General features: G+C 37.1%; 1 protein-coding gene across 2 annotated transcripts in view; it reads left to right on the top strand.

The window, feature by feature from the left end:
- The window catches only part of LOC149072969 (serine/threonine-protein kinase D3-like), a 234,427-nt gene that overhangs the window by 18,618 nt on the left and 190,019 nt on the right, over window positions 1–25,790 (top strand). For both annotated transcript variants that reach the window (XM_089246375.1, XM_089246376.1), the window contains exon 2: window positions 18,253–18,408. In XM_089246375.1, coding sequence (XP_089102501.1) covers window positions 18,265–18,408 — 144 coding nt within the window. In that variant the 5' untranslated portion in view covers window positions 18,253–18,264. The remainder of the gene's footprint in view (window positions 1–18,252; window positions 18,409–25,790) is intronic.

Below are 25,790 nucleotides of genomic sequence, written 5' to 3' on the forward strand. Positions count from 1 at the left end.
TATTAATTTTGAAGAAAATTCCACTTCCAGAAGGTGATCTACGAATATAGCGCACAATATGAGTATCAACATTATAAGTTATACGAAATCACTCATAGTAATAGATGAATATACTATCTGAATTTCATTTATTTTCACGTTTTTTTGGGGTTGAGATTTTATTTCACGTCAATTTTACTTATTAACCTAGCCATCTTGTTCTCTCAAAGGCCTTGGCATAGCTTGACCTAATTGGTCCTTGCGCCAATAAAACCAAAATCCAATCCAATCTTTCAAAGGCCCCTACACGGGGATGCCGATGTTGCCTGGGGATACCATAAGACTCAAATATCTAGGCATCCCAACAAGTGTATTTCTATGACGCGATTCTGACGATATTGGAGTATTGGTGACTAGAATGTCTACGCGCAGGGCCGTCTTAAGAGCATCATGGGCCCCCGGCCCAAGTGGTTTTTCTGAGGCCCTACCTGGTAAGTTGTAGTAAATTTTAATCAGATGTAATTTTTATGAGGCCCCCGGGCCGTGCCCGAGTGGGCCCATGCGTTAAGACGGCACTGTTTACGCGCCGGTGATTTTGCGCGCTATCCTCGCTACTCTAGGGAAGCCTGTAGCCGTTGAAAATCACTTTTTCGATCCGTTTGGCACTCGTTTTTCGGCAACTGTTGATTGGCGTGAAAATTTTTACTTGGTGACGTTCCACAATAGATATACTTGATTACATTCATATACGTAATGACACTGTTATTGGTGTAGTACACAGTGCATGGAACTCTCACTACGAAGATTGATGGTTAGATTCCTTTCAAACGCCCCAATGTTTTTTTCTCCCTTCCATCTTCGTTTCTTGATGTGATTTTGAATTTATTTTTCTGTATCGTAATTTTTTTAAACCTTGCACAAGTTAAAAATGTTGTTCATTATTTTATATTTCGCCACCAATCGCGAGGTGCGTGGGGTTGGGGGGGGGGGTATTCCCAAACTGCGAATGTTATAAGACGTGGTAGAACGTGGTACGAGCAAAGCCTCCTAGATACTACCAAGTATTATATCTAGAGTTTCTAGTCTATCTAGAAGGCTTTGGTCTCGAACCCCCGAAGGGAGCTTGGGTATTGCTAGGGACGTATTTAATATGTCATCCTTTGGCTTCCACAGAATGCCCAAAGTTTTGATGGCAGTCTTCATTTTGAACACAGTACTTGTTGCACGAAAGTCATTCGGTAGAGATACAAGAACATCTTCATTTGATGCCCACTTTTTTTACGACGAATCCACCGTTTTGAAGAAGTTTGATGATTTCCTGCTAAATGTGAATAGCGTCCTCGACGGAATCTGCTCCAGTGAGCAAATCATCAACATAAAAATCTTGCTTGACTATGGTAGAAGCTTTGGGAAACTCATCCTTTTTTTTCATCAGCCAACTGTTGCAGGCACTTGGTAGTTAAGTAAGGTGATGATGCAGTTCCGAAAGTCGGTCAGCAATTGATACTCCTTGATGAGTATATAGTGGAACTTCGGTTAACGAGTTTAATTCGTTCCGCCAACGTGCTCGTTATTCGAAACAAACTTCCCCATAGGAAATAATGGAAACTTGAATAATTCGTTCCACAATTATTCATTCACTTAAAAATGACAATTAAAAACGGCATTCAATCAATAATTAAAAACAGCATTCAATCAATAATTAAAAACACAAAAACACAATAATAAAATATACATAATATAATAAAATATGCATAATATAAATAACGCCATAAATAAACATACAATACGATAATGTTTACAAATTAACTTACTCTACACGACGAGAGGGAGATTAGGACTATCGTTCATATATATAAGACGATTTATAGAGACTCACTGTTGTTTGCAAACTTATTCTTTTTACGTGACTTTGAAAAAAGAACCTTATCTAATGACACTTGCTTTTGCTTTCTTTTAGGATTAATGGGAAATTAAATAACTAATTAAATGGTAAATTACAGTGGTCGTTGGACAGATTAATTGCTCGTACATTGCTACAACTTTATTTGTGTGGTTCTTTTCTACAGTTTTGCACAGATTCTCACATTCTACACGTCTCTCTAATCCAGTGATTCCCAACCCTTTTTCCTTCTCGCACCACCAGAGTAAGGCAACTTACCTTCACGCACCCCCTTGTTTTTTATATGTAAAAAAATTCAGGTTTTAGTTCTGTAATTGATTATATTAAATATCCCATAATTAATTTCTATGAATTCTTTTACTTATTGTTTAATGTCTTTTCGGCATTGGCTGATATTTAATTTTGGCCTGTTTTCAAAATTAATTCAAAACCGAAACTAAAAAAAGTTACTATTTTTTTAACATTTGGAAAAAAAATTCACTGAACAGTTCTTTATTGCTCCAGCCGCAACAACAATAAATTAGTGTTTCTTTGACACTTGACTGAATTTTTTGACGTTTTTCCTGAGTCAAGTGTGTTCACGACAGTATTAAATCTAAGCACGTGCTAATAACATGGGGTACCAATGTAAACAAACCACGAAACAGTTTAAGTGAATAATGGTATTTTTTCTCAATCGAAATGGAAAACAAGTACGATCACTAATCGAAAAAGAAACATATTACAACACAAAAATTCGCATGACGCATTTCTACGAGCAGAAGTCAGAAGATGACGCGTCAAAATTTCATATTTTTTTAGGAATTGAAAAATTCAATTTTTATCATCATTTTAATTTTCCTAAATATATATACACTCATTGCCATAAAAATTTGCGCACCAAGAAATAATTGTGGGATCGAAACGAAAGTTGGCCTGAAGGTACATGTCGGGCAGATATGCAAATTATTAGAAATGCAGCGTGATTGCGCATTGCGTAATGCCACTAGAGGGCGTTGAACTTCATTCTCCTTGGAGTATAAAACAGGTAAGCAGAGCTTGCTGGAGTGTATTTAATCGTTTGCAAAGGAAATGCTGAAGTAGACATGCCGTTACGCCGCCGTCGAAGACCATATGAGCAGTTGTCAGAGTTCGATAGGGGAAGAATCATCGGGATGATGGAAGCTGGGTGGTCAGCTCGGCGAGTAGCTCGTCAACTAGGCCGTTCTGATTTTACTGTGAGGAGGTGTTGGGATCAGTGGACAGAAGAGACGTCATTTACACGGCGACTAGGTTCAGGACGCCCTCGACAGACCAGTCGTCGAGAAGACCGTCACATCATCCGAAACGCACGCGTAGAGCCAACTGCCTCATTGGCCGCTATCCAGACACAGGCAGCAGGGCACTACGGGCCCCTGTGTCTTCCCGAACCATCGCAACGCGCCTGGCTGAAGGACATCTGGTATCGCGGCGCCCATTACGTGTGCTGCCAATGACACCCACCCACCAACGCCTCCGTTTGGAGTGGTGTCGAGCACGACGGGATTGGACTGCAACGGAATGGAACCAAGTCGTCTTCAGCGACGAATCGAGATTTAACTTGAGTAGTGATGACAATTGTGTTCGTGTGTGGAGGCCCCGTGGTGAACGCTTCAATCCTGCCTTCGCTTTACAGCGACACACCATTCCCACAGCTGGTGTCATGGTATGGGGTGCCATTGCTTACGATACACGGTCACCCCTAATATTGATCCATGGCACAATGACCGCCCAGCGGTACGTCCATAACATCCTTCAGCCACATGTGTTGCCACTCATGGCAGGGCTCCCAGGAGCCATTTTTCAACAAGACAATGCTATGCCACACACAGCAAGGATGTCACAAGACTGCCTCCGCCACATTACCACCCTTCCCTGGCCTGCTCTATCCCCAGATTTGTCACCAATCGAGCATATCTGGGATCATTTGGGACGGCAAGTTGGACACCCTACGAGGTTGGTCGAACTAGAGGCGCATTTACAGCAACTGTGAAACGAGATGTCTCAGGACATCATACGGAACTTGTATGCCTCAATGCCCGCTCGTATCGCATCGTGCATTCCCGCTAGAGGGTGTCCAACAGAGTACTAAAACTTCTGTTCATCTGTACTTTTTTCTGCAATAAATGATCCTTTTTCTTGGATTTTCTAATCACTTACTTATATCAACGTAGTACTTACATGTGTAAAATTTCGTTTCATTTTGACGACTTCTTCTGGGTGCGCAAATTTTTATGGCAATGAGTGTATATATAATCAGTCATGTAATTTTTTCCCCATCTCGCACCCCCAAAAATGCTCTCCTGCACCCCCGGTTGGGAACCACTGCTCTAATCTCATTTCACGTGAGGGACTTCTGACTTCTCTCTTCCTCAGATGAGATAACGTCTATGAACTCTTGCTGGTGCGTGCAAAAGAGATCCGTCACTTCATCTACCATCAACTCCTAGACATTTTTCACCACTAGTTCTTGAATGTCATCCTCATGCACCTCCAGTCCATGGTCTTCCCCAAGCACAAAATCTCTTCGACAAGTAGTGGCTCTTGTTCATTAGCTAGCCCCTCAATGTCACGTTCAATAATGTAATCAGCCCACAGTTTTCTCCAAGCAGAATTTTAAAAAATCTTGGCTGCAATGCTACATCTAGTTTCGTATCGTAAATATTCACACTCGCACGTGTGTTAATTTTCTGAGTGAGGCACAGAGACTATGGGGATAATATTACCCACACAATTCCATAGCACGTGTGTGAACGAAAGCAGAAAACTATCAGCTCCGTTGTGATAACGTGAAAATAAATAAATAAAGCGCAAAATTTTTGCTCGTAATGCGATTTATCGCTAGTTAACCGAGTCAAAATTCGTTCAAAATTTTTGCTCATTATGTGAATTGCTCGTTAACCGAATTTTCGCATTTCTCGTGAACTTAATCTTAATTAATGATAGATTTTTCATTAAACTGTTATTGGTTTTCTCGTAATGATTAAAGCATTCAGCTGATAAAATACAATTTGCTGAGATGATTTCACCTAAAGTCATTTCTTCGTTAAATTACAGTTGTTAAACTTACTTTAAATTAAATTCTTTACATGAAAAGTGATGTTTAATTTTGAATTTTAATTACCTGTTGTGCGGCTCTTATACTGACTCTGACGTCATCCGCCATCGCCTTTTGCGCTGCACTTTCCTTCTTCGCACACGTTCTAACTCTTCGCCGCATACTAGGGCATAATACGCAGCAGCGCAAACGAGCAGTCTTCCTTCTCTATCCATTTCGAAATGTCTGAACCTTCCCTGTTGCTGGCTAGATGTTCCTCTCGTTCCGTGTCCTTTGTATTGAAAGCCATGAAAATTATTGCTTCCCCAAGGAGACCTCTGATCATGACAAAGACTTCTTTACCTTCTACTTCAATTATCTTACCCTGCGTCGCGAACCAAGTGGGATCCGTCCTGGGCCCTTCACAATATGAATGGGTCCATTCATCCTCCTCGGCCCTCGGGGAAGCAATAATTTATGGCTTTCAATACAAAATCCATCGAATAATGACGGAACGGGAGGTTTTTCTCCCCCACCAAGCGTTTTCCTAAAGGGCCCTACACACGCTCAGTTATACCTGCGCAGTTATGCCTGTACAGGCCAACTGTGCAGGCATAACTGAGCGTGTGTAGGGGCCGTCAGTTGACCTGCACAGGCGACCTGAAGGGAATGGTTTTTCGATTCGGTATAACTGTGCAGTTATGCCTGCGCAGGTATAACTGAGCGTTTGTATGGGCCATCAGGTATAACTGCGCAGTTTTTTTTTCCCCCTTTCTTATATTCGTCCTTCTCTCTCTTTCTTCCCTCTTCTTTTTTTACTGATAATGTAATAGAACAACTGAATAACTTGTTTTGGAGAGGGATTCCATTTAATTAGAAGAAATTTTTCTAATGGCGTAATTTTCAATATTTTCTTGCAATTTCATATCGAATAAAAAAATCGAAATAAAATTTAAGAAATATTTCGACCATTGTTAAAATTCGCAATTTTGTTTCTGAAATCACTCTTTTCAATAAATTTGCCCGAAATTATGCACCGAAACACACAAACTCTATATTCAAATAATGTGCTATGACTATTAATTGTTCATTGATTATTTAGAGAAGAGGTTTTTAACCAGGGTTCTTGGAGATTTTAGGGGCCCCGTGACATCAGATTATTTTAGTATTCTTTCACATGTACTTCCTTTAGAAATCAAGCAGGTGTTTATACGAGTCAGTTAATGTTTGCAATTTCAAACGCAGGATTCCTACTCTTTTCTTGACCGAAAACCAGCAAGCATCAACAGGACAAAAATCACTGCAATTTATTATTTTCTTTTACATGTAATTCTTAATGAATCTCATTGAATTTGTTTTTTTGACACATCTCATCAGATTGCAACGAATTTCAATTTTCAGCTCAAACATTGAAAGAAAAAAATTCAGATGAAATTACGCTGGTTAAATTCTTTGAGAGATATATACGATTGATAATATAATTATATCCGAGTAATACTATTAATATACATACTATGCTTCATAATAAGTCAATTTCTAATTGAGTTGAATTAATCGTAAGAGGTCGCGTGAAAATGCAGTTTTCTTTCAAGGAAAGAAAAGTTACCGTAAGTTTTCAAGTCAAAAAAAATTATTTTTTTTAAATCGACGCTATCGCGAAAAGAAAATACTATCATACGATGCTGAAGGAGCATGTATCCCCTATCTGTATATTCACAGGAGAAACGAGGCTTGTTTTCGAAGATACAGTAGACGCTCGTTATGAGAACTTCACGTTATAGCGATCATTCACGTTATAGCGACAGAGACTGGTAGGGTAAGTCCCAAATGTTTTATGTTTTACTTATATAACGACCGTCCCAATCACACCCCCAAGTCTCCCCCTCGCTACGACCTTGCTCCAAATATAACGTCCATTCTCGACGAGACGAAGGGGTCGTTATATCGGGCGTCGATTGTAATACCAAAATTTCTCTTTTATTGCCTAAACATATTGTCATAATCACTGTAGATATGGATAGCATTCTTGATAAGCATGAGTAGGCAGTAGTGCCTTTTACTTAAGTCATGAAAATCGGTCATTATGAGAGGTTTTAGTAACATCAAAATACATTATTGTACTTATGGTGTAGATTCAACAAACATCTTCCGTTACAGCAGTCTTCCTCAAAGTGTGCGTCGCGGCTCTTGAGCGTCATCCCCCTGCTCCTTCCCACCCACATCCTGCCGCAGGGCACAGAGGCTATTCTCTCTGCCGAGCCGCCACTATAGTGAATTTTTTAACGTGGGAAAAAAGAATGATTGGAATCATCTCGGGCTCTGAAACCAGAATCCTGATCCCAATCCCATCTTTGTGGGTGTGGGGGGGGTGGGAATGGCTCGAATAATGACAATATTCATTAGTAAAACCAGCCCCCGGGGATGCAGGACCCCAGATGGTGTGGAGATCTGTGACAGTAGGCTTTTGATCAATTTACAGTTACAATACATCTGGAATGTACAGCGCACATTCAAAGGGAGAAAAAAACACTTTAGCTCTGATGAAACAAGTACGAATTTCTGTGTGCAATATTAGTTTTATTTTTTTTTTGCCCAAGGCCCATATTTACAAAGGCTTCCTTGGTAAAATGGTCTGAGTTTTCGAAAACTGATGTTTTCCTCTCGTCCCCCCATCACCCCCTTGTGTCCATTCATAGCCTGAATAGTCCTACTTCGGGAAACACCGATTTCAACACTCCACCAGAGTTTAGTTCAGAGTTCAGCTTAGTTTAGTTTTCACGACTCGAGGTTTATAATGACGAGCGATCTTCGAAACGGGCAGCGCGAATGTTTGGAAGAATTCATTGAAATGTATAGGAATAAGAAATGCTTGTGGCAGGTGAAAACTAAAGATTGCCATAACAAAATTAAGAAAGATGATAGTTATGAGAGATTGGTGTGGAAAATGAGAGAAATAGATCCTCTAGCGAAAAGAGACAGTGTTGTTAAAAAAATAAACAGTTTGCGAAGCAATTTCCGAAAGGAATTGAAAAAAAAGAAGCTTTAAGTAGAGGTATCTTGATCCATTCTGAGAAAATTATGCCAATCTTTTGGTGCAAATCTCAATTCCTGTGATAATTTAACGTGCGAATATTGTTGCCTTTTTTTTAAACCAATCTTTGTACCACGTTACCCGTTTTTTCTTCTTTTTTTTGAGTTAATAACTTTCAGTGCCGTAACCAATCCAACTACACCCAAAGCATCATCTGTGGAAATCATACTAGAAAATTCCGAACTTTATAGACTATGAAAAAATCCGAACTGATCAAAAGACCGCGAAGACAGAGATCGAAGAACGAAAATATCCCCACAGATTGCCTAGAACCGGTTCCAGAAGCTTCGCCTGCACAGGTATAACTGAATGGTGTGGATGCATCGAACCGTTCAGTTATGCCTGCGCAGTTATGCCTGTACAGGTATAACTGTGCAGGCATAACTGACGTGTGTAGGCCCCTTTAGAAAATTTCCGAAAAAGTACGGCTTTTCTTGACGCCGGCTGCGGTTGCCGATAGCATTTTGTGGTTTATGTTCAACAAATACCTTTTATTATCTTTTACTTTAATTATCTTACCCTGCGTTGCGAACCACGAATCGTGGGATCCTCGCTATAGCATCTTGCGGTTTATGTACACAACAAAGACTTTTTATTATCTTTTACCTTAATTATCTGAGGAGGATGACTGAAACCAGTCATAGTGCGAAGGAGCCTTTTAAGGTCCCTACACACGCTCAGTTATACCTGCGCAGTTATGCCTGTACAGTCCAACTGTGCAGGCATAACTGAGCGTGTGTAGGGGCCGTCAGTTGACCTGCGCAGGCGACCTGAAGGGAATGGTTTTTCGATTCGGTATAACTGTACAGTTATGCCTGCGCAGGTATAACTGAGCGTGTGTATGGGCCATCAGGTATAACTGTGCAGTTATTTTTTCCCGCTTTCTTATATTCGCCCTACTTTCTTCCCTCTTCTTTTTTCACTGATAATGTAATAGAACAATAATAACTGAATAACATGTTTTGGAGAGGGATTCCATTTAATTAGAAGAAAATCTTCTAATGGCCTAATTTTCACGATATTTTCTTACAATTTCATATCGAATAAAAAAATCGAAATAAAATTTTAGAAATATTTCGACCATTGTTAAAATTCGCAATTTTGTTTCTGAAATCACTCTTTTCAATAAATTTGCCCGAAATTATGCACCGAAACACACAAACTCTATATTCAAATAATGTGCTATGACTATTAATTGTTTGTTGATTATTTAGAGAAGAGGTTTTTAACCAGGGTTCTTGGAGATTTTAGAGGCCCCGTATATAACGGAAGATTATTTTAGTATTCTTTCACATGTAGTTCCTTTAGAAATCAAGATTCCTAGAAATCAAGCAGGTGTTTATACGAGTCAGTTAATGTTTGCAATTTCAAACGCCGGATTCCCACTCCTTTCTTGACCGAAAACCAGCAAGCATCAACGGGACAAAAATCACTCACGGGAAAATAATAAATTTATTATTTTCTTTTACATGTAATTCTTAATGAATCTCATTGAATTTGTTTTTTGAGCACATCTCGTCAGATTGCAACGAATTTCAACTTTCAGCTCAAACATTGAAAGAAAAAATTCAGATGAAATTACGCTAGTTTTAAACGTAAGAAAACAATCACAAAATTCTGTGAGAGAGAGAGAGAGAGAGAGATATATACGATTGATAATATAATTATATCATATATTGAGTAATACTATTAATATACATACCATAAGTCAATTTCGAATTGACTTGAATTAATCTTAAGAGGTCGCGCGAAAAATGCATTGTTTTCTTTCAAAGAAAAACACTACGTGAGTTACCATAAACATTTTCCAAGTCAATTTTTTTTTTTTTTAAATCGACGCTATCGCGGGAAAAAAATGCTATCAAACGATGCTGGAGGAGCATGTATCCCTTATCCGTATATTCAGAGGAGAAACGATGCTTGTTTTCGTAGACAGTTGACGCTCGTTACAACAACCTCACGTTATAGCGATCATTCACCAATCTTTGCACCACGTTACCCGTTTTTTTCTTTTTTTTGAGTCAATAACTTTCAGTGCCATAACCAATCCAACTACACCCAAAGCATCATCTGTGGAAATCATACTAGAAAATTCCGAACTTTGTAGACTATGTGAAAAAATCCGAACTGATCAAAAGACCTCGAAGACAGATATCGAAGAACGAAAATATCCCCACAGATTGCCTAGAACCGGTTCCAGAAGCTTCGCCTGCACAGGTATAACTGAATAGTGTGGATGCATCGAACCGTTCAGTTATGCCTGCGCAGTTATGCCTGTACAGGTATAACTGTGCAGGCATAACTGAACGTGTGTAGGCCCCTTAATGCCCCCGTCCCACAAGAGTGGGCTAGGGGACCATTGGTAAGATAATTAAAGTTAAAGATAATAAAAGCCTTTGTCAGGATTCGCGGTCGTCTCGGGCCTCGGGGAAGCAATAATTTTTATGGCTTTCAATACAAAGGCAGCGGAACGAGCGTCTTCCTTTGTGAATAACCGAACAAGTAGGGATTGCTTCACGCCGGGGTTCACGCTGGCTGTGGTTTTTGCGGTTATGTTCAACAAAGACTTTTATTATCTTTAGACTTTTATTAACTTTAATTATCTTACCAAGAGTGCTCCAGCCCACTTTCGTTGGACGGAGGCTATGTATGAATTGGCGTACGCCACCCCCCCCCCACTTGAGCCGAGATGATATTATTCCAGGAAAAAAATGTAACCCCCCCTCCCCTTACAAAAGAAAAAAAATTGAATCCCCCTTCCCTTGAGAAAATCCTGCGGACGTAAATGGATGCATAAATAGTAAAAGTCAATACAAACAAAGAAGCACAATGCTTTTATTATGTACAGTGCGAGACATAATTATAAGACACTCTTAAATATTAGTGAAATCACAAGAAGGAGCAAAGTAAAAAATATCAAAAATTCCAAGCTGTTTCATGACGGCAAAAAATAACTTTATACCAAATATTAGAAATTTAAAAAAACATTTTCATGTTATTTTATGGAAAAACAGAAAATGTAGCATGGACAGAATTATAAGACACCTACTGATTTTTGGGGGACAAGTAAAATAAAATTCAAACAAATTACATATAAATTTATCAAAATCAATATTTTGTACAACCACCTCTGTTGCTAATTAAAGCAAAAATGTGATATGGTATGGATTCAACCAAATCAATGAGAGTATCAGGAGAGACATCATTACAAGCCTGTGATATGGCGGCTTTTAGATGTTTGATGGAAGAAAATTGGCTCCTACTTGCGTATACTGCAAAGGATGCCCCACAAGTTTTCCATGGGGCTGAGGTCAAGGGAACGAGCCTGTCTTAACGAGAACATTGATGTTTTCTTGCTTGAACCACTGCTTTGTGTGACCTGACACATGAATTTGGCGCATTATCTTGTTGGAGAATATGCAATATTCCCCACAAAGAACTTCTTTATATATACCAAGTTGCTCCTGCAAAAGTTCTACTTAGCTTTTTGAATTCATCTTCGAGGGTAGAAAAACTACATCAGTCTTTCCTTGGGCAGAAAATGCTCCCCAAACCATCAATGAACCACCACCCATTTAACGGCTCCTTAATTGCGGCGTTGCAAACTTCAAAACATGCCAATATTAATGGAAACCATCTGGACCATCAAGACTCTTTTTTTTTTTTTCATCGGACAACAGAGCAGAATACCACTGATGAGTCCAAGGCATGGTACGTTTTGCGAGAGTCAAATGATCCTGTTTGTGTTTCAAAGTTAATTGAGGTTTTTTCTTGATTTTCGTGAATTTGATGTTACTTGCAGAACTTGGAACTCTAGAAATTCTCCGCTATGAGCACGGAAGTTGTAAGGCAGATTTTATATTTCTGGATGACATTTTTTTGCTCCTTAACGCTCGAGCACAAACATTGCGCTTTGATGCCGCAGACAAGCATGGGATGCACCCAGATCATTTCTCTACAAAATCACATATTCCACGGTTTAAAACATTTGTGACGGCACATGGAGGACATCCAATTTTAATTGCTATATATGTTTTAGAAACACCGGTGCCACCCAATAGCAAAATTTCACGAATTTCACTTTTTTACATCATTGTACACCATGGAATTTTTTCTACTGATGAGGTACTTGCGGGAAGAAGAAATATTTTTATTAGTTTGTTATCCAGTGATGTAAAAGAATCATTTGCATAAAGTAACACAGTGCTTCACTATTGTAAAATGGTGGAAATGAAAATGTCATATATTTCTGTCCCACTAATTTCCTACTGGAATTCACAAAACTATTAAAATATCAAAAACTATTTCTCGGACGTCCTTGTAATTTCACTCACAATTGTAAACAACATGACCGATACATGTACTTAAGTTTCATTATTGTGTGTGTGTGTGTGTGGAAATATTCTTTCCGTTTTTTTTCCGCGAATATTCGTAGCATCTTATAATTATGTCTCGCATTGTAAAAAATGTGGATGATTGAACCATAAGCTTCGAAACCGTCAATTATTGGCATGGTTACTCTATATCTCAAAAAATGGGACATTTTACCTATGCATAGGCAGACCATATTTTCTCAAGAAGAATACGGGAACTTGGGATCCCGAATACGGGTAAATATGACATATTGACAATTCTTGCCAAAAAAGATGCTAAAATGGAGAAACGTTACTCTGAATTATTACAAAATTGCTGAAATAAACCGCTAGGGGTGGAAAATGAAGCACTATTGCAAATCGCAATGAATTGAAACTCATATAAACCAGGGTTGTTTGGTTTAAACCATGGTTTAAACCTTGGTTTTAATCAAGTGGTTTTTGGTTTTTTTTCAAAAAATCAAATAAAAGTTGCCTAAATATCATTTTTTTTCTTGAAAAATATCATATTCGTTCATTATTAGCCAAAATGTTTCATTTTTACCACATTTTATATCCTTGGGGTACATTCTGATGGTATATCTTTAAATGACATTTAAATGACATAAGATTTTATAAGTGGTTTTTTTCAAAAAGTCTCATAAAAGTGGCCAGAATATATATATATATTTCATATGAAGTATCTTAGTTATTTAAAGTTATATATAAAAGTCAAAATTTCTCATTCTTACAACATTTTATAACCTTTGGCTATGTTCTGATGCTCTATCTTTAGCAAATTCATGAATAAGGATTGCATCACACATCTAAAAGTAGTGGTGTATTATCTCACAGGGTTTCTTTTTCCCTTCACAAAGAAGCAGCTACAGTAGTGACATTATCATGCTAGGGGCAGGTGGTCCTATAATCCAATGAAGACATCAGCTGTCCTTAAAGGACAAAGACCAGTGTACTAGTAGTTACATTACCTCACATACATTTTCATTTTCTTTCCCATAAGAAGTAGCACATCTCCTACTGTAACTGTACATCTCCCAGTCTTAATATTCAATAGTTGTTTTTTTTATACTTTCACACACACACTGTTAAGCCCAGTTAATCAAGGTTCTACTGTATAGTAGTAACAGATTTATGAACAATAATCAGCTATATACAGGGTGATTATAATTTAAGTTTTGATTCTCCAAAACTATACAATAAGTACTGATCAGAATGACTTGAAAATTTGCATGGATACTCCTGAAGCAATGGAAGTTTCTTTCGCAAAAAAAAAAAAGTGCAAAATGTGCAAGTAGATGATGCTGTACTTGACAAGCAGTATAATCTATTTTGTGCAACCACATCATTTCGGCACTTCCACAGCATCAGTGTGTGGATAGAACTTCTATTAAGATGCACATTGCAATACCAGCAAAGCAGCTGCTGAAGACCCATTTCGACAGGATGCACCTTAACCCTTGCAACTTCTGGCTGTGGGGGTACCTCAAAATGTTATAAACAGTGGTCAGATTGCAAACTTTGGTGAATTGCAATCTCCAACACATTCCCTATATGTTAGAAGTTCCTCAGGAATATTAACGGGGGGGGGGGCACGTTTGGTTTAGTTTAATAAAGCTGAATTGCAAGCACATCCACATCATGACCATGGCATACTCCGATTCTGTTGTTGAACAAGAAATTTTGTGCTTTCAACCTCATAGCCAGAACACGCAGTGGACAACATATTTAACATTTTTTAAGTAAGTTGTAGTTATTTGTTCAATTACTTCGTTTTTTGTGATGTTTCCATGAATTATGAAATCGTGAAATGCTATAATTAAGGTATTCTGCCATGACTGGCTATTGTTTTCATTCTGCGAGCAAATTTCCCACGTGTTGGATGATGTCATTAATTTTACATTTTTAAGTATTTTTTCCCCTTTATCAAATAAAATTGTATTTTTTCAGGAATATTCATGTCATTTTTCAAGTCATTCTGACAATCGTTCTTTTTTTAGTGTTTTGAAATCAGAACCTTAGTTATAATCACCCTGTATATCGTAAATCATTGCTAATTAATCTGCAATATTTATGCTTCATTAAATACATTATATTCACCTAATTTTTATTACTTTTTGCGAAATAGCTTCCTAATTAAGTATACTGAAAGTAACTGGAGAAAAACCTTTATATATTATATGATTAATAATAACATTAAAAGAATTTTCAAACACACAGTAATTCATTGAGTTAAGCAAAAAATAATTAAATTGCAAAAGTTGGTTTTTGTTAAAATGTAATAAATATTTATTGATAAATTAGCATGGGAATAGTGTTAATTACATTAATAAACATTATGTTTTATATATATTTTATATTTAATAAACATTTTAGTTAATTGTTAGAAGTTTGAAGGATTTTTCAGAAATTTCATTGTTTTTGATGTTAACACTATTTAAAACAAAAAACCTGGTTTAAACCAAAAAAGCCTGGTTTAAACCAAAAAAACCTGGTTTAAACCAAAAAAACCTGGTTTAAACCAAAAAAACCCGGTTTTTTGGTTTTTTTACCAACCCTGATATAAACTAAATAAATCATTCCCGCATGTACCGATTCGTTGGGGGTTCCGCGGTGCATGTGAGGTGTAGCAGTGGTAGGTAGGGCTCGGGAATCCATGATGTTCTTAAGTCAGCCACCTCGTTGGGCAATTTGCCTGTTGTGGCGTTGTATTTGTATTTGTATTTGTTGTATTGTAAATATTTTTTTTTCATGACAAATATGTGAGATGAATGTTCTCACATACATTTGAATCGTCAATTTTAAGAAGGAAATAAAGACCAAAAATGGCAAAATTACTTTTTGTACTCTAAAGCAGTGGTTCTTAACCGGTGCTTTGTGGAGCCCTTGGGGCTTTCGCCTGTGAGACAGAGAGGTCACATTATGAACCAAAAAGCCACTTGGAGATGGCTTGTCATCCAACGAGACAGATTTTCACGATGAATGTAAATCTCACCGTTTCAAAATTATAATAAAATACCAATAATTTTCTTATTAGAAATCTGATTATTTATAATTTATGATTAGTTTGAAATTCTGATTTACCCGAATTAAAATTTACCCAAGAAAAACTAATATAAAAACGTAAATAATTTAAACTTCATCCTGTACAGTAACTTGATGACATGCTGTCTTCAAGCGCAATGATTGAAAATAATTTATTATTTTTTACTGTGTTGTATTATGTTTATTTTGCTTTTTTGTTATTTTCATAAATTAAAAATAAATTAAATAATTAAATTCAAACACATATTTATACTTCAAACAATATTTGAAAAATTAATTCTCTTTTAATGGGAAAACAGGGGGGGGGGGGGTTAGGAAATTGATCTTGGTCTCAAGGGGGCCAAAGGAATGAGAAATGGTTGAAAGGGGGGGGGCAGGGGTAAAAAAAGGTTGAGAACCAACTGCTCCGAAGTATCTCCAAGATTCGCTCTACACTTTGGTGGTAAGAAAAAAAGAACTAAAACCAGTTCCAAAAGTATGGTTTTCCAACGTGAAAGCTTGCGTGGAACCCTTAGGTTCGTGGTTTTTCCGCGGAACCCTCAACAAATTTTGACTATTTCTTCAATATACAGGGTGTCCCAAAAGTCTGCATTCGCTCTGCGGAACAAGAATCCTCGCTTGCAGTAGATAAAAGTGTCAAAAAATATGTATATTTAGGAGTTAGTGTGACCATATGATTCATATTTTACGGGGCGGTATTATGTTTTCATAATATTCGGCTATTTCATCGTTTTAATAAAAATGTTAATTTTGTCAACCTTGCTAAAAAAACTCACTTTGAAATTTTTAAATCGTGAATTCGTTATTTTAAAAATTGATGAAAATGTCCATTTCTTTTTTTTTCTTTTATTTTCATTTGCTCATATAATACACATAGCTTCAGGATAACGAAACAAATGCTCATTTAATCTTTTTTTTCTCCACCCCCTTCATTTTCTGCACAATAGGACTAATTAGATCGTTGCTTATACAGTTCACAGCCGATTCCGAATGGCTTTTTTGTTTCTCATCGAGAGGTTCATACGCCAAACGTTTGTTGTGCAGACTTCCTTCAATAGCAATGTGCTGTTTGATCATTATGGCGCTGTTTTTGCAATAGTTCCTTGTATCAGAAAAGGCACTGGCAAGGACAAAAGAAGGTATTGAACGCACAACATCTCTGAGCATCTTGTGGCACAGTTCGCGAGTATCTTATCGACCTGGGCTACCATATTCCACTGTTATATAAGTAGTATTCCACAAATACCCACGGTTTTTTAATCATGACAGCACTGATACACAGTATCACTGATCTCGTTTAAGTAATCACATTAACATCACAAAATATCAGGAAAGAACAATAAGTACCGTTACAAAATCATCGAAATTTGAAGTGGAGAGGGTAGCAAAATCATGTTTGCCCCTCTTCACAAAAATCGTAGTTACGACCCTGGAGAATTTTGGCATACAACCATTATCATCCAAAGTGTAGAACGAGTGGTCAAAGAAAGAGAAAGAATTAATCCCCCTCCGGTCCAGTGTGCTAAACCAATACCTTCTAAAGCAGCTTGCTCTAGAAAGTGTTGGCCAAACCAGCAGCATCTATAGTGAAAATGAATAAAAACTATTTATTCTTACGCTTCTGTAGAGTAAAACAAGATGAGCTGAGCCTTCAAAAGCAAATAAGAATACAGCGAAAAACTACAACAAATTGCTAGATAACTTCTCTTCTGATGAAAGAGAGCACAAGCTGTTGGTCTCAGATGAGTGAAAAATTCCAACTTGAGCAAAAACATGAAAGTGAAAGGACGGTCAGTTTTTAGCAATTGACCATGTAGAGTTTTTTTTCCGGGAAGATGTTAAATATTTGCTTGTCATGTGATGTTGCATGACCAACATTGATTAGACATCAATGCTGGTCATGATTATGAGAGCGATTATGTGTTACTGAGAGTGACAACAGAACATTTATAAGTTGAAAAAACTTCAATTACTCGACGTTTTCACTTCAACTTAAACGCCAAATGTTTGGAAAATGATCATTTCTATACATTGAATCGGTATAATTATTGTGGATTACAAAAATGTGTTGCTATAATAGTTTTTCATTTCATATTGTCACTTCAAAAGCCCTAAACTTTGATGATAGACTAATTGACTGATTGTTGACAAAGATACGGTATCAGGCCGCAACCAGTTGCTTGGTCAGCAGGGGCAATGAATCTATTTTTACATACATAATGAGCAAAGACATAAAACACGAATTTGATAAAGTTGATGTAAATTTGTATGAAAATATTCACATAATAATTTGTTATGAGTCAGATGTTCTAATTTTTTAAACAACTTTGGGGTGTTCTAATTTTTTTGAAACAAAGAGGAAAAAGTAATTTGACACCATAAGAAACATTCAATCAACTTTATGAAATTTTTTTGCTGCTAATATGCTCAAGAACAACCTCTTACAAGATGAAAATACAAATTACAACCGTACCCTTAATTTCGACTTTCCAGCTTCAGCATTTCATGAACTGCTTTCATAAATTTCTGAGGTGTTCTAATTTTTTGAAAAGGACATGTATATATACCTTCCTTTTAAATTTCTATGAGGACAAAATCGGATGTCCCCAGTCATATAACATTTTATTAAAAATTCTTGTGAAAATAACAGCAATTTGGCTAGTGACAAATTTTATGAAGATTTTGGTGAAGATTAAAGGGAATTTTCATGAATTATTCTTTTCTATTTTTGCATTCCTAAAATTTCAGCAAGTTTTTATTTTGTTGGTTCTATTATATTTACAATGTTGGAATATTATGTTAATTTCAGTCACGTGCAGCTATGGAACCACCTACGCTAAACCTTCCAGATGAAGTCACTTTTGTGATGCAAGCAGGATTAGCCAGGGGCTCAATTACTGTTGATGTTGGAGACCTTAATCTAAAAAGCCTTAAAGATTTGGCATGCAATTTTGTAGATAAAAAGGTTTTTTTCCTACACTTATTATTTATATTTCATTTGATTGTACAAAAGTATGATTCTTATATTAATGGGTTTTTTTTTTGAATTTCAGAAAAATCTCTCTCCCTGACATCATAGAACAGTGTTATTTTATTTGTTGCACAAAAATTATTAATTATGAATTCAAATCGTTTATAAAAGCAGCAATGGGACTTCACATTGACTATCATGATAACAAAAATTTAATTATCAGGAATGAAAAGGCATACATTTGCAGTATGAATCCAGTGGCATCAAACCCAGGAGTGATGTGGGTGCTCGAGCACTCACAGTTTCCTGTCGTAACCGGTCAATTTGTCATGGTACAAATTTGTTGTACAAGTTTTTCACAGTGTTAATTCATCGCAGTACAAGTTTGTCGCAATGTCAATTTATCATGGTACAAATTTGTTACAGCTCCAATTCGTCACAGTACAAGTTTGTTGCAGTGTCAATTCATCACAGTACAAATTTTTCGCAGATCTAATTCGTAGCTGTACAAGTTTGTTGTAGTGTCAATTCATTGTGACATCAATTTATTGCAGAATCAATTCGTCGTGACGTCAATTTATCACAGAATCAATTCGTCGAAAAGTCAATTCTTCACGGTACACATTCCACGCAAGCTTGTATGTAGGTTTTTGTCTTATATATGAAATAAGTAACATGAATAAAAGTGTACATGCAGTTTACTAAAAATAATTATTTTTCGTCATTGCGAAATGTAGAAATTATTTGGTCATCGAAATTAAAATTTCAATTGATATTAATATTTTATTATTGTAATTACCATATCAATTACATTTGAAAATTTAGTTATTAAAAATTTTAAATGTTAAATAGTTGATTTTTGCTGTGATAAAATTTCAATATCATGTGGAAAAATTTCAGTTTGTATGATATACCCCAAATTACAGTGGAGCCTCTCCTTAACTGTAAACTTCTATCTGCCCCATGGGCTCGAGAGTCCCCTCCCCCTTTGGAGAGTCACCAATATCTACCGCTACAGTATCTCCATAAGAACCTGAAATATTCAATTAATGAACAATTCAATTAAATTAATATTTAATTTTCACCGTATAAGCCGCACTTCCCGCTTTCTGTCAGCATTTCCATTTCTCGCAGCGAAGGGTGTTGGGGAAACACACCAAGATGATAAATTGGGATTAAATAAATTTTGAAAATGTAATTTTTACTGTATAAGCCGCGCTTCCCACTTTCTATGGGGATTTCTAATTCTCGCAGCGAAGGGATTTGGGCGCAGATCAAGGGTAGAAATGTACAGTGCTTATGAATGACAATTAGATTAAGCTTTCATAATGCCCACAGGATGAGCACCAACAAAGGCCATATAATCACCAATAAGAAAGACGACTATGGGTCAGTCGCATAGATGTACTATAACCATTAATCTGATATCTATATGGTCAGTTGCATATCTTTAGCTGGCTTGTTTGAATATTTTCAAATAGTTTTCATTACCGTCTAAGTTTCTGGTACAAGGTTGGTGTGCTTGGTCTACATTTTTCTGTTGGGAAAAACATGGAATATTGCAAAACCAAATGTGGAAATTATATATTGGTTTATGTGTGAGTTTTTCCCCCACATAATTCATGTTCCGAAATTAGAAAAACTTTTAATGCAATTGAATGAATTGGCCTATAATTAATTTTCTTTATTTGAGTTTTTTGTTGTATCATGAAATAGAGATACAGATTATATGGATGACAAAAAATAATGTAGTACTTTTTAAATTAAATTGTTTGAATTCAATGTAAATTGCAATAAATTAAAATCTCCTACGTATTGTTTAAAAAAATTATGGTAGTTTCAAATAGCATCACTCATTATTCTATTAATCATCATCAGGATTTTATTGTGATATTCACATTAGATAAGTGTTTAAATAAAATGTTACTCAAAGGCACTGAAAATAAATAAAGGTTTAGATATTGTGGAGTGTTTATATGTACAATATGATTTTTTTAAATTAAAATTATCCTGATAAATATAGGCTATAATCAGAGGCGGATTTACAGCTTTCCCACCTGTGGGCTATTCAAACCTTACCTCCCTTCTCCCTTTCTAATTCGTGTTCTTGATCACCTAGTTACTCAATTTTGGTTACGTCCTTTCACTTGAACTTGTCATCTTGGAATAAAGCCCGCATACCCTCTCCCCACCCAGGAAATATACCTCTCTGAATATAATCCTATATTGTCTATTAATGTTAATTCACTTGTGTTGTAAGAAGACATTTTTACTAATCGTTGACTGGAACTGTATGAGTGTCATGTACATGAAGTTGCATAAAATGGGCTAATTAAAAGTTTGATTCTTTTTACTTGAGAGTTATTCCGTTAGAGTTAAAAAAAAAACAATGAAAAATTGATTAACATTTGCAGTGGTGTCAGAGACAGGGATGCTGTGGGTGCCCAGGGTACTTTATGGAATAGGTATGAGCACCCAGAGAAATGATTCAGAAATCAAAATTTCATACTTAAAGATCAAAAGACAAGAACCCACATTTCTTAACGCTTCTGGCACTCTTGATCAGTCAAAGGCACTAACATGAAGGAAACATGTTAGTGCAAAACAAAAGGTGGGGGGGGGGGGCTTAAAATTGCCATTCACATTCTGTATATAAGGGACTCAAACCCGTACTCAGGAGGCGGAATGGTGCATTGCATTGTATATTCATGATTCATTGGAGTGGGGGGAGCCTCAAATGGCATCAGCCCTAGGTTCTGGCGCCTATGGTCGGAGTGTTTGAATATTATTTCGGTGTAATAATACAAAGTGATTTGAAATGTACATTGCATTGCAAAAAAAGAATTTAAAAATAAGACTTTTCAGAGCTGTTATACATAAAACTTAGATACATTGTCAATAAAAAATTCCTCAAAGATATATTCTCTTCATAGATATATTCAGTAATGAATTACGGAAATTGTACTGGGAGGCGGCACATTGATAGAAATTTATTATCTTGATGTGTGCCCCTGATCCCCCTCGCTGCATGAAATGGAAATTCCGACAGAAAGCGGGAAGCACAGACTATACAGTGAAAATTAAATTTTCAAAATTTATTTCATCCCAATTAATTATCTTGGTGTGCTCCCCAATGCCCCTCACTGTGAGAAATGGAAATCCAGACAGAAATGCGGCTTATATGGTAAAAATTAAATTTTGAATATTTATTTTCAATTTATTACCTTGGTGTACATTCCAATGTCCCTCGATGACTTCAATGAATACTTTCCTTCATTTGTTAAAAATTAAAATAAGATGGGAAGAGGGAACATTTTTCCAATAAATGAAAAAAAAAATGAGTTCCATTTTTTACGCCTAAAGCAACTACCCTATTTATAAGGTTTCAACAAACATTTGAATTTTAATGCAATTCAAATTTTTCGCGACGAATTGACATTGTGATGGAATGACTCCGCTACAACTTTATACCGTGATGAAATGAGTCTGCGACAAATTCGTATCACGACGAGTTTGTAGCGAGACGAATTGACCTAGACCCATGTTCTGTAGCACAAGGCGGAGCACTCACTAGAATTAATTCAGAAATAAAACTCTCTATCATTTTTTTTAAAACATAGATTAAAAATAGATTTGATTTTTTTCATGAACAACAAACACTGAAATATTTAATAGAATGGAAAAACTACTTGTTTCCTTCCAAGCATCTTGAATCGTGTGAGCAATCGGTAGAGCCTATAGGTGTCAATAAAGGAAACAAAACTTTCTGTTGAGCTCACTCCCACCTCTTTGAATTTTTGCTTGTGTCAAGGGATGGAGGGTATCCAGACATATATATTTTATTAGTGGCATCAGAGCCAGGGTTGCTTGAGCACTCACAGGGTTCACAGTAAATAAAAACCTCTTACTGATTGTTTTCGTAAAAGCTTAACAATAAATGAAAACACCTTTTTTTCACCATATATATATATTTTGTTCTATCTGTAACGTGTCCAGTAGTTATTTGTACGGCCCTAGGTGTGTAGGATGGGTATTTTTGGAGTGCCCACATCCTCTCTTTTTTTCGTTGGATACAGGTAGGCATCCCTTTTCTGCCTCAGCGTTAAAGTGTGTTTTACAATAAATGAAATTCTGCATTTTTGAGGTGATCCATACATATATGTTTCAATCATCCAATGAATACCTGAAGAGAATACAAGAATGTTTTGAGGAAAACTTGTCTCCTTGTTTGCGACTGACACCAGCAGATATGGAAATAATTTGCTTATAAGATTTTGACAGTGGCTAGTCCATTTGTGTTTTCGTTCATTTCCTTTTGACTGTTTATCAATGCAAGACTTCTGAGTGTTTCAACCTCCTTCTATTTGAAGAAACTAGGTAAGCAATAATTCCATTTACACAATATCAAGGGGTTGCCGAACTTTTGCCAACCACGGCTCTCTCTCATTGTCTTATCCATTGATTCTCCCTTACTTTTTAGAATAGTTCAGAAAAAAAAAACATTATACAGCTGGGCAGTAAACTAGGATTTTTGCTGCCCCCACAACTTTAAAATTTGATAATTCTGTATCTGTGTTCTTTATTCCCACCTAAAATTGCTGCCCCTGAATTTTGCCACCTGGAGCAGTTGCCCCCCCCCCGTTCCCCCCTCTAGTTACAGCCCTGCTTTACAGCACGGAACCAGGGGCGGTCTTAGGGCAGTGCGACCGGTGCAATTGCAACGGACGCCAAATGAGAAGGGGCGCCGAAACGCGTTAAATATACATTACTAGAAAAATATCTTTAATGTACGTATTTATAAAAAAATAACTATAATACACGAAAAATGACCGAGATGATAAATTGTTTTTTCAAAAAAAGACAAAAATGTTTGAGTGTATATAATAGTACGGTTATTTCAAAAAGAAAATAATCGATGAGCAGTGCACCTATATACAGTATATCGCGATTTTGGTCAGATAAAAATACACACCCTCTTTCGAGCTCTTTTCGTTTACCCCCCGCAGGAGATTTTTGGGGGAGGGGGAGAGAAGAAATATCTGTTGTTGTGCAGTAAAAAATAAAAATGATGGAGGAATCGCCCTCTGTCACCCAATTTTTCTACTAACGAAAGCAAAAGGGTTTTGCTGTGTTGTGGGGAGTATTACAGGAATTGAAGGTGCCTTCTGATCATAGGCGGAGATAGACTTGGAAGTCTGGGGGGGGGGGGCACAATGATGATGATGGCAATTCAACTATACATATATGCATTAGATCAGTCGAATTTGATGCTGTGGGGGGGGGCAATGCCCCCCACACCTTCCCGTATCTCTGCCCATGCTTCTGATGTGGGAAAGATTTTGAGCCAGGGGCTTTTCATACTGCTTTTCCCCCGACTTGTATTACTTTTATTAACGACGCAGAATCGAATCGCCAATACAGTATTTCAAAAAAAAAAACCATTTAAGAAAACAAATGAATGAATTAAAACCTATGATTTGCTGACTATTTTAAATAGGGATCCTGCACTTGGGCCTCGTTCCTACCTGTCACACGAGGAGAAACAAAAATGTGGTCACACGAGAAAACCCATGCACTTTAGCTCCCATGATCACTGGCCAGTCCCCCGACTCGCCAGACTTTCCTATTAGTTCAACCAGGGGCAGCTCAGTGTGCTCTAGAAGAGAGTCAAATCCGAAGCAAAAGGGCAAAAAAATTTTGGAAAAATTTGCCGCCTGTAGGAAGGCCGTCAAGTCTGAGGTAAGCAGGGCGAAAAAAAGTTAGGGGAAATGATTTCTCTGCTCCCTCTAGTAGGAGCGCCAAATCCGGCGTAAAAGGGTGAAAGAAATTACAGAAAAATATTTCTACTCGCTTTAGGAGGGTCGTTATATCCGAAGTAGAAACGCAAAAAAAAAAATTAGGAAAACTTATTCGTGCTCTCTCTAGGAGGGGCATTAAGTTCGAGGTAAAAGGGCGAAAAAATGGGAAAATGATTTCTGCCTGCTCTAGCAGGAGCGCCAAATCCAAGGTAAAAGACCAAAAGAAATTCGACATGCTTGACATAAAATATCGCTGTTCCTTTTAACGCATCAAAACAAAGCGATTGAAACAAAAGTTTTTTTAATTGGGGAGGTGGGGGGGGGGCAAAAAATAGCTCCCAATCTCGTAGAGATTTTGTCTCGAGCCGCCCCTGAGTGCAACGTATGTGTGTTGTGGAAAATTTTAACTAACCGTGCATATGCACAACTAAACATCTTTTCGGAGTTTCATGGATCTTGTTCCAAGTACCCGGTGAGTAACAGTAAAGCCTCCTATGAGGATCTCTGTCTAGGAGGCCTTGGTAAGTTGTGGCCACAACGGGACTCTAAAAAGACATCTTTTTCCTTTCAAGAAACTAATGAGGAACGTGTTAGAAATTCGATTTGATTTTTTTTCCAACCGACTTTCAAGAAAGGCCGAAAACCTCAATATAAATTCGATACTAATGAAATGACCTCATTAGAAACTAATGAGGAACGTGTTAGAAATTCGATTTGATTTTTTTTCCAACCGACTTTCAAGAAAGGCCGAAAACCTCAATATAAATTCGATTGCAACGTTTTGTTTTTATTTCAACGTAATTTTTTTTAAACGTATAATCTACAGAATGTACGCAGCAGAATAGGTAGGTTAATTGGGACTTCCATGGAAATAAAGTAATGTACCTTACATATCCAAAACAAGGAGGGGGCAGCGACAAATCCATTTCGTATAAGAGAGACATTTCAGATATGTATTTTCGTATATTTGAAATGAGGTTTTTGAAGCTGCTGAAATATGGAAATAAATGTATGTTACGGTAAATGCGTTGAATCAGTAAAGCATACCGGTAATGCATAATCATCAATCGTCTCGGTAAGTTTGATAAATTTCGCAACATTTATCACTTTGACCGGCGATTATGCATAACCCTTTTAGACCCTGTATGCACAAACGTGCGGGTTGCTTCTTTTCACTTTGGATATTCTTTTTTTAACATCAGGGATGTTCAGCCCAAACTTCAAGAATTTTATCGTTGAAATTAAAGCTGAAGTCCCTGAGGTTAAAAAAAATCTCAGAGAGAAAAAAACAGTACCTTCCCAGTGCCGTCTTAACGCATGGGTCCACCCGGGAGTGGCCCGGAAGCCTCAAGTGTACAGGGACCTCACGAAAATGAGATCTAGTTCAAATTTACTAGGTAGGGGCTCAGAAAAACCACTTGGCCCGGGGACCCATGATGCTCCTAGGACGGTCCTTCCCCTTCCCCAGGGCCGTAGCATGTTTTCTCGGGGGGGGGGGGCAGCCTTTTCTTGGAGTCTCCTTGAAATGGTTATGCTCAGAAAAAGGAGGAGTTACAAGGCCCCCCCCCCCCATTCGGC

Source organism: Pholcus phalangioides, unplaced genomic scaffold, assembly GCF_987345545.1.
Source record: "Pholcus phalangioides strain wild (caught in Gottingen) unplaced genomic scaffold, Ppha-v1.0 ptg000017l_1, whole genome shotgun sequence".
NCBI lineage: Eukaryota > Metazoa > Arthropoda > Arachnida > Araneae > Pholcidae > Pholcus > Pholcus phalangioides.